The sequence below is a fragment of the Ixodes scapularis genome, unplaced genomic scaffold (genome assembly GCF_016920785.2).
Source record: "Ixodes scapularis isolate PalLabHiFi unplaced genomic scaffold, ASM1692078v2 PGA_scaffold11__112_contigs__length_91849675, whole genome shotgun sequence".
Taxonomy (NCBI): Eukaryota; Metazoa; Arthropoda; class Arachnida; order Ixodida; family Ixodidae; genus Ixodes; species Ixodes scapularis.
Genome location: NW_024609837.1, coordinates 7,625,780 through 7,636,310, shown reverse-complemented (window position 1 = coordinate 7,636,310; position 10,531 = coordinate 7,625,780). Strand labels below are relative to the sequence as shown.

At 45.4% G+C, this 10,531-nt stretch overlaps 1 protein-coding gene across 1 annotated transcript; it reads left to right on the top strand.

The window, feature by feature from the left end:
• The first annotated feature begins 605 nt into the window (after positions 1-605).
• Positions 606-2,354, top strand: LOC121047721 (glycine-rich protein 23). Its single transcript, XM_042289128.1, has 2 exons — positions 606-660; positions 1,636-2,354. The coding sequence occupies exons 1-2, from the start codon at positions 606-608 to the stop codon at positions 2,352-2,354; spliced, it is 774 nt and encodes a 257-aa protein (XP_042145062.1).
• Positions 2,355-10,531: the final 8,177 nt, after the last annotated feature.

The window sequence follows — 10,531 nt, the reverse complement described above, 5'->3', positions numbered from 1 at the left end:
CTTTAAATCCTGATTCGTGTAATGCGATGTTACTTGCAAATTTCGCAGCTCACGTAAGGCACCTCAGCTTTTACGGCACTTTTTTTTTCCGCACTAGCGTTGTCCCAATCCCGAACTCGAGAGTAAACTTACACCACGTGAATCGGGCATTAGACAGTAGTAAAGCCACAGACACACTCCTTATGCACCATAGAAAAGACACGGTGTTTACTGCAGACATGGCGACGTCTGCGGACACGGCTCAAGCATCTTAGAATCATGTTTGCTGCGTGCATGCTTCGAACATTTCTGCAGACAGTTTTGGAATGACCACTCTGACAGGACAAGGAAGAAACATGCCTCAGACAGTGTCTGCCTTTTGTATGCTGATTGCAACCAGTGTGACAGTGGCTTTATGCTTTCTTTCGATGAAACAGCCCACCGTATCTGCGAAGAAGCGGCGACGGGATAGAGGAGGCAATTGTTCTATAGGAACGATGCACGCGAGATAACTGCTAACGCTAGACCAGATGTTCCCGGAGCAAAGAAGCTGGTCACGCGACGAACCCGCGAGGCCCGACTAACCTTGACTTCTAAGCACTACCCTCGGCGAGGCCGAACAAAAGATGGTGGCTTTGAACATCGTCGTGTTCGTCTTTGCACTGACGTCTCTTGAAATGGGTGAGTGATATCTTACGAATCCCTCATAATGCCGTTGAAATTGTTGGAAACGATTTCGATGGATCATGGATAGAAATCCGGTTCGTCGCCGCTGAGCATCTGGGAGTCTGTGGACGTGGAGCCAATAACTTCACGGTTGAAACACATCCCTCCCCCGTCCCCACACTATGGTCTCCAACAGCATAACCAAATCAAAGCGTGGGGAGTGGGAAGCATCCCATTACCAGTCCGTAGCCAATGAGACTGCAGCGTTCGCCAATAGAAACGGCGAAGAAAGAATAGCGAAGAAGCGCGAACTTCATAGGTCACGCACTGGGTTCCTTAAGGTGTCCGTGATCAAGGACAACAATCGAAAGTCGGACGAAAATCGGCACATGCAAAAATCGTTCCCTCTTGTTTTTAGAAACAAACCACACGAGGGAATTTGTTTCACTTATATCTGGCGTTGTACACCTTCCTCCAAAACAGGAACGAAAGTTCGTTCCTCATTGATTTTCAACCTTGAAAAGAGTTCCTTTGACAAGTTCCAATAGTATGGAAAAAAAAAAGCGTTTCCGTTACTTCTTTAAGATCGGAACGTGTCGTCGCTTCTTTCAACTTATATTTGCGTATTCTAATAAAATAGTGCGCTGAATCACCCAGAAATAAACTAAAGTGAGTAAGCGAGCAAAAATATTCTTATCCAATTATGTGTCGAGCCGCCACGATAAGATTTGTCCAAGTCCTTGTTTTCGACTATTTCTCGGACACTTCCCCATCCCTTGAAATCGGAGGTTGAAAAAATCAATAATAAAAATAAAGTTTATATGCTAAAGTTCGAATGAAAATACAAATAAATAGAAAAAAAAAGAATAAAGGAATGTCGTTTATTCGGTTCTTTTTGAGTTGGTCACACTAGCAGGTGAATAAAGTTACTTTGTAGTTATGGTCAAGATACCAGCTGTTACAATGATCTACCCCACTGCTCGTTTGAAGGTTCAGCGAGCGACTCCCATCACATATCGAAGCGCACGTATGGCTACGGTGGCAGGCGCGGTGGCTACCGGGGCGGCGGCTTCCGAGGTGGCTCCATGCGCTACGGCGGCTACAGAGGAGGCTACAGGGGTGGCTACGGCGGTGGCTACGGTGGCGGCTACGGCATCGGTCTCGGTGGCGGCTACGGCGGAGGTATCGGAGGTTTCGGCGGCATGAACAGCCTGATGAATGCCCTATACACCAGAGTCCTGATGGGGGGGAACTACGGTGGCGGATATGGCGGAATCCAGTACGTTTATGTTCCTGTCTACTATCCTGTCGTGAACGGAGGCGGCGGCGGCATCGACTACGGAGGCATTGGTGGTGGGGGTGGCATTGACTACGGTGGAGGTGGGGGTGACGTGGACACTGGTGGCGGAGGAGGGGTGGACTTCGGTGGCGGAGGTATCGATGGTGGTGGCGAAGATGGCGGTGTCTTTGAGGGGGGAGTTGGTGGTGACGAAGCCGTCTTGTACGTGCATAGCGACGCCAAGCCTTCTGTTAGGGTTGTTCCTAGTGGTAGGAGACCGACACAGCAGGCGCAGCACCAGCAGCAGCTTCGGAGGGTGAACATCGGTAAAGAAAGAGTGGTGCAGAGATCGACTGAGTTGGGGCTGGGTCGCACGTACGCCCTGACGCCGCCCAGAGGTGCGGCGTTTGAGCGTAGAAAGCAGGGCTAACCCATGGCGTATTCCCTCTTCAAAGTTTCTTCTACACTATTTTTTACTTTCTTGGGTGGGTTGGGAGTGACAGATAAGAGTCGTCCGTGTTGCGGTTAATTTTTGATAGTCAGATTTGGTACACATTTAGTACAGGCGACATATGAAGGGGAACAAAAATTTTTATCTGAGTTGTTGAACTTTAGCGGTTAGGCTGTTTTCGGTATTTTCAGCAGACGAATATACAAGTTTTTTTTTTTTTAATTTAAACAAATTAATTGCAAAACAAGAACGTAAAATATACACTAATGCGGTTTGTGCAGGCAAGTTACAAACCAGGGGCACATCATATGGACGGCTAATTCTCACGATAAGTCGGATAACTAACTAAAATGTATTAATTCATATTTTAATTTCTGAAGATAAATGCATAGCTTAAATTAGAAACCTGCCGCGCATCAGCTATATACACCAAATCAGTCAATTTTTTAACTACTTGAATCACGTGGGAAACGCGGGAGTGCACCAAAGTTACCACTTGCGTAAGGCGAAAAGCTAGTGGTGGGAATACGTGGATGACTAGATTAGCATCCGCGTTTCCTCACTGCTAGCTATGCGCCTGGCTGCACTAGTGGGACCTTTGGTACACTCTCCCGTTTCCCACGTGCTTCAAGGCGTATTAAGATTCATTGATTTAGTGTTTTCCGGTCACGCTCAGCAAACGTTTCTAATTGAAACCCTATATTTATTCTCACAACTAAAATATAATCAAAAGACTGTAGTTAATTATTCGACTTAGTGCAAAGATTAGCAACCTATATAATGTCCCTTTGGCCGTATAGCTCACCTGCACAATCCGCATTAGTGTACATTTCATGGATATTTTGTCATAAATCTGTTCGAATTAAAATCCCACACCGTGTATGCAGGCAACTCTTGTAAGTTAGAAGTATACCTACTTACCCTTACACTTGTTGATGGCACTATTGGGTGGCATTGGGGTGAAAACTTTTTGTTTACGTGCGCTCGCGCGTGGGTTTTCCGTGCGGGTAAAAAATTCACAGGCGCACATTTTACTGGCCACTCTCTGTGCAGGAAGTGCGTTATACATTATTTCATTAGTAGGGCGAGTGGAACCGGGGCCACACTTAGGAAAAGTCAGATTTATTAAACGAAGGTTTAGAATGGGGTAAGTTGTGATGCCCGAAGGGGTATTTATCGTTTCTGCTGTCTGTAAAAATATTTAGCCAGCGCAGTCCGACAGCCAGCTTCGGGCTGTTGCACTGCGCTCCTGGTACAATGCTCGCTGCATTACGAACTGCAGTGTGAAAAAACTCTCGGCCATCAAACCCCGTCCCCTCCCCCTCCTTCTCGCCTCTTTCATGTCTAATAAACAAAAGGTGTCCCGCTACAAATCTGTGCACATCGTCTCGAACAACGCGCCTACTACACGAGAATCCGTGATGAAAAAACACTACAGCCACTCTGGATTCATTAGAGCCGCGGTAACTCTGCTCTCATACTTGTGGGGTACTCATTACAAGTAATCAAAATACTTGTAATCGATTACTTTTTGAGTAATTTTGTAATCATTTGAACAAATTTATTAGGAAGTAATCCCAGGGGTATTGTGATTACTTTTGGAAGTACTAAAATTACTCGAAACCGTTACTCTTTATTTTCTCGCCTTCACAAGGGCACCCCTTTTGCTTCCACATTTTTCATATACAGGAATCCTGGAATCCAAGTCTCGGACAGGAGAATGGTTCATCGAAATTGGTAGATTAATACGTTAAGTAGCTTACAATGCGGTGATTATAATCCAATAATATACAGCACGAAAGACCAGTTTAAAAAGCGGCAGATACGTCTGTCGCTTTCAAAATCGAAAGTGATTGAAAAAGTAAGGTCACTTTTTCAAGTACCGGACAGTGACTTCTCTTCTCAAGTAATGAAGTGATATTTTTTTTTCTTGAACAACGTGTAAACGTCAGCTCCCAATGCTCCATACAAACAACAGGCTGATGGTACCGTATCGGGAGTGTTTATTTCTTGTATGACGGCCTACACGCTTTAGCCGTAACAAACCGTCTTTAGACATGTTTTAAGCGTACGCATGTTTGAAGCAAAATTGCGTCAAACGAGGCGAGTTTACACGAAATTAAATCATGCCTTCAATAAACATTGTATGATGTTGGATGCATGAGCGGTGAGACATTATGTCCATTCAAGAACACCAAGAAACAGGCATGCACACACACGTAGACACACATACAAAAATCACACTCTAAAATAACTTTCTGTAACAAAGATTCCGAACGTGTTCGCCAAACTCCGAGGATGCCTTCAGAAAGAAGTCGTCTTTGGGAACGCTCTTCTAGAGCGCGTGCTATCGCAAAAGAGGTCGGCGACAACAGGCGCATTTCTTGACACAGGCGACGCGATGGGACAACGAGCGCACGATTTGGGTCTTGGGGTACGCCCGCGAGCAACGAACAATCTGCCACCTGCGCCGACCTGGTTCATTTACCGTTCGCTGTGTCCCAGCTTTCTCACCGGCTGCCCTTTAGAACCGACAGGCTCGGTGGATACTCGCACAAAGGCCGATTTCGTGCAGATTCGCCAGGATGATACCTACTCCACACACAGGAATCTTTCGGGCGTTTTTAGCCACTTCTGTCGTCACCTTGGCCGTTGCGACTGCCCGGTACCGGGTGGTACTTGCCGTTTCAGCCAACTCGGGTAAGTGTTTCCTGAAGTTATGATCGCGGGTAGTGTTCTCGGACAAACTGCGCATTATGTGGCTAGCGTGATTTCAATAATGCGAGACGCTGGCTCGCGTACTGCATTACAAACACTTCAATTGGTTTGGTTCACAAAAACTAAGGTCAGGTTCACGGTATTGCTCATTTCAACTACGTCAACAGCAGCAACATGTTCATCAGCGCAACCGTGAGCCACATACGATGTTGTAACCAATGCAAGGAATGCAGTAGCCAAAACTTCCCGTTTCACAATAAACAAGAATAGTTACGCTTAGTGTATCGGAACTCCATTCCCCAATTATTGTGTGGACGCCGCCATTTTGGTGCTTTCCGAAAAACTGGTGCCCCCTTTCGGAGGCTTGGTTCGTGGATTTTTGGGTAGTAAACTCGAGGAAACATAGGGTGCCATTAAAATGGAGGGGAAAGAAGCTTCTTTTTACGAACTTGGGGGAAAAGAAATAAGCCACAAGTGATCTGCTAAGAAATATCAGTCAAGTTCACTGTACCTTAATAAATCTAAAAAAAAAAAATCTAGCTTTGTTGCTCCAAGGAGTGTTTCCCCCAAGTTCGTAAAAAGAAGCTTCTTCCCCCTCCAAAGCAGGATTTCCATGTGCCTGCGACACATGGCAGTCCTACTTTCAACAGTCTGCGAGACGCCGGCATGCATGATAATGCACGGTGGCGGCGCTACAAACAGACCTGATGATTTCTTTTATAAAAAAAACCAAAACCTTGTTAGAAGTATCATTCGCATCGGCTGAAACGACAGCAACAGCATATTGACCATCACAAGCATGAGCCATAAACAATGTAGAGTCCGATTCAAGGAATACAGTACTCCAAAATTTTCGTTTAGAACCACTAAATAAGCAACGCTTAGGGTTTGGCACTGAATTTCCTATTATATTGTGGTCGCAGCCATTTTGGAGGCGCAGGATTGGAAAATGATACCTCCTGGGCTTCACTGGATAACATTGTACTCAGGATAAAAATTAAGTTAAAGTTACATTTACTCTTAGTCAAAAATAATGAACAAAGAAAACTCAACTAAGTTACAGTAATTCATTTACTGAATTACTGCACAAATGTAAGGGATAGAGAGAATGTCCTCTCTAAATAATCAGATCTTAGCCAGCCGTCTCTCTTTTTTTTTTTGCGGGGGAGGGGAGGGGGAGAAGGGGATTGTTTTCTTGACTTCAATATTCGCCGCGTTTCTTTTTGTGAACACGCGCGTCGACGGCATCTGTGCTTCACGGAAAAGATAAAACCGGGATTCTGGTTTATTGACGAATTTTATGGCGTGTTCTTGAACCTACTTTCACGGCTGCGCCTTTGAAACCCTCGGGAACTGTGAATATCTGTTTGGTCTCAATTAACTGCTGCGTTCAAAGCTGCCGCTACAGTTTTCTATTCTAGCCCCAAGGTACCGTTAATTTCGCAAAGTTTGCCAGTAAGCAGCGCGTTGATTATTTTTGAAAATACGGTGACTCTGAGAAGCTATCGCAACTCGAAAAGCGGGACTGTTAAATTGTGTTTTTATTCGCGAAAATCTGCCGGTTTGTGCGGCAACACTCTTTGTGCCCAATACTTGTAAGCATGTGCAACATGCGCTTTAGGTCACCTATGGCATATTCTGAAATTCACAAGCACGCGAACATGCGGAGGGACATCGAGTGGCGAAATGTTGTGCTTGCAATAAAAAAAACTATTTTTTTTGTTAAGGACGTTACAGGTTCATTTTGAGGTGTGTTTAGTAAGGGTATAATTTTTTCCTAACCCGCTTATTGTAATGCAACACTCGTTTAATCTATTTTTTAACGAAACATCGTCTTACATTTTATAACATTCTGTCGTGATATAGGCCTCCAGCGCGCATGCGCAGCCAAATTATGTCAGAGGGCAACAGTGTATGCTGGATTCCGGGTATCTCAAAGAAGCACCCTGCCATTCTTGTTCTCGCAGCGGTTCTAGTATCTGTTACTACGTGTCACTGTTTAAATTTAATCCTGTCACGTCCTGCAGGGGAGTTCAAGGACTTCGTGAGTGCGCCATCACCTCGCCAGCGGCCAGCCCTTTCAAGAGGAAGAGTGACCAGGCAAATCGGACCCTACGACCAGTCATATGGTCAGCCATATGGACAACCATACGTTCAACCATATGGTCGACGACTAGGCTACTATCCTTACTACCCTTACTACTCGTACGCAAACCGTTTCGGAAGCCCGTTTGGAACTCGTTTTGGTGCACAGTTCGGAGGTCGCTTTGGAGCTCCGTTCGGCGGTTTTCTGCCAATCCGTGGGCCATCGTCGGCCATATTGATTCCTCAAGTGATCCTTGGCTACCCCACGCTCGCACCCGTAGCGCTACCGTACATCGTGGGCATTCCGTACCCTGTCTACATTCCTGTGCTGCCGACAATCGGGGGTGGACTTGTTGGTGGATTAGGTGGAGGGGTTGGCGGAGGACTTGGCGGTGGACTAGGAAGCGGATTTGGTGGTGGATTAGGCGGAGGGTTTGGCGGAGGAGAAGGATTTGGGGGTTTAGGGGGTGGAGGCCTGGGGATCTTTCCTGACGAAGCCGGTTATGGAGTTGGTGCCAAATAAGGTCTTGCCGTTTTGTCAAGTGACATCCTGAACATCTTATATGGGTTCGCTGTAAAAGAATTTGCACCCTTAAGTGGGCGCTCACGTGTCTATAACTTACCCCCTTACGCACTCCGCAAAGGGTGCTTTAGAATAATATGGGTGCAACGCCAAACCACAACACCCATGAAAAGATCCTTTCATGGGTGTTGTGGTTTGGCGTTGCACCCTTGGTTATAAAGGGTGTTTTGAATGGGTCAGTACCGTTTGTTCAGGGAGCTCCAGAGAGCTTTATATGCCAGTTATTAGCTGGATGAAGGGAAAACATTATTCGCAACAAATGCGTTTTGATTATTTACACCATGCCTTATTGATGCATGGCCCTCTTTTCAACGTCACTATACACTCTTAGTCAAATCCTGGCTAAAGCGTACGCCTTAAACCAGAGAAGTGCATCCTAATTTCGCCGCTAACAAACTGTTCGTCTAGACGGCTCACAATGCAAGCGAACCGTTATCATGCGGCCCTTCAATAAGTGTGACAAGTTTCTGCGGTACTTGATATCCGAAATTGTTTTGCCTACAAGCGGCCTACGATTATACAGCCTAAAATGTAAACCGCGGCAAAACATTAATTTTGTAGAATTAACACCGGAGTGTGTGACTTGCAAGCACATCCATTGTGCTTAAACCATCAATCCTTCCACAGGCAATTTTTACACCAAAAACCAACACAACACATAGGGGAAAACGGCACATCACGCAACAGGGATCGAACCGGATCCGCAGGATGAGCAGCAGACGTCATAGCCGCTACACCACAACCACGCGTTTTTTTTATTGCCCCATACCACAACCACACAAACACGTCAGGTGCAATGTGGCATGCTGATATATGCACAGATTTCTTGCTATGCCCATCGGTCGAATTATTTGGTCTATCGTCATATGGTGTTGCTGTGGGACTCTATAAAGTGGTTTGACAAGTGCTTTTGTATATAGCTTTCTTATTTAATCACGCAAACGCCACAACGGCCTTTACGCTGACTACACCGATCCAAGCCGAACCCGGATGGATACGACTGCGCTCTGGCTACAAACGGCCTCCAGCCACTTGGCTAGCTCCAGCCTTTTATTGCGGAAGCTGCAAAGGCCTTTGTTTCGTTTACACTAAAATGAAGTTTTGCCGAAAGGTAACGAAACAACTACAGTCGGTAAAACGTGACATAAATATTTCTGTTTACAAATTAAAAATGCATGAAACGATGTTTTGTTAGAAATACGAAACTACGGCGCGGCTGTATTTCTCGGCGCTTTAGGGTGTTGCAAAATGTATGTTTTGCAACACCCTAAGGAGGATTCCTTGTATTGAAATGTATGTTTAACTTTTTGGGAGTCGTCAGTGGACCACAAAGCACACCGTGATTTATTCAACAATCCGATAAAACAATTAACGAAAAGAAGATTTCTGTGGCTCATATTGAGCCGGTCATCTTCACGAGGCCGAAGAGAAACCGTCTCAGGTGAAGCCGCTCTATCCTGGGAAAAGTGACGCCACTCATTGTTGTGGAAATGCTCGAGACACTTGCCCCGCGCCACTTCTGGGAAGAACATGGTGTCTGAAATCTAGGTCAGTGCTGCGCTGTGCCGCCATGATGTTCCCTAGGGCCACTAAATAAGCTACGCTTCAGAGTAACGACACTTGGCCATATTGTGTCTTAAAATCATGGTTGCCAGCAATCTGAAGCTTTATCTGAAATCACAGGAAATGTTTTTCCGCCCTCCACAAATGTTTAAACCGTTCGCGACAGAGTAAAGCAATATTACATGACCTTCATAACATCGAATCTAATGCTGAGGAAGTCGCAATTTTGAATCATGACGATCGGCAGTTGCGTCTGTTCTGCATACGAGCCAAAATGGCGGTGCCCACAACAATGTCGGGGAACGGAGTGCCGATACTCCCAGCGCAGTTTATTTAGTGGCTCTAATCTTCCCAAGGGCTGCACGTTCCTCGTGCATCGACGCGCCTTGCGCTACTTTTGAAACATGAAGGGGCTTTAGTCTCAGGAACAAGACGGCTTCCTCTGTCACGATTTGTTTCATGTGATGACAGCTCGTCATAATTGTTTCACCTCTCTTTGTTGTACATGTTTACATGGTACAATTGCAAACCCACAACATGATCATTAAACCACTTAGACCACGCTATCTATTAAAATGAATAACTTTCAGTATTTTCTTTTTTTTACCTTCGGTTTTTTGTGCACTTGCTGAGACGTCTTCTTGGAAATGGAAAATTCACCTTCGAAACCTTGCATTCGTTAACGTGTATAGTTTGCTAGTTGTCTGTTTTTCACCTCTTTCCGTTTGAAACTTGTTTGTTGATTCACTCGTGTAATTCCCCTGTTCTGTGAGCACGGCAGAAAGGTCTTCATAATGAACTTCTGAAAAGAATTCGCGAAAAGGAAAGCGATTTTGGTTCTCCTTCGCCGATTCTTAGGAGCCAAGAGTTTGTTCTCAAGAACTTTAGCGCTCCTTAAAACGGCGTATCAGAATACTGAACCAATGGTGAGGGTGCAGGGTGGCTGGTGTAAATTGAGCATAGTTCTAAGCCTGAGACGGGGGAGCCGGACAAGGGACAAAACACAGAGCGACACAGAGCTCAAGACTTCGTCCGTGTCGTTCTGTGTTTTGTCCCTTGTCCGTCTCCCCAGTCTCGAGTTCACAACTATGCTCGAAGCATAATTTTTGTTCCTTGTATAATTTAAGTGCCAATAAAGACGACGGAGCACTGGTTCGGAAGATAAATATATCTATATATATATATATATATATATATATGCGTAGTC

What these genes read in the sequence shown, in the direction of transcription:
- LOC121047721 (XM_042289128.1), top strand. Translation starts at nt 606, where the DNA reads ATGGTGGCTTTGAACATCGTCGTGTTCGTCTTTGCACTGACGTCTCTT. An exon ending in ACTGACGTCTCTTGAAATGG is followed by an intron (nt 661 to 1,635) that starts GTGAGTGATATC and finishes GCTCGTTTGAAG; the next exon opens with GTTCAGCGAGCGACTCCCAT.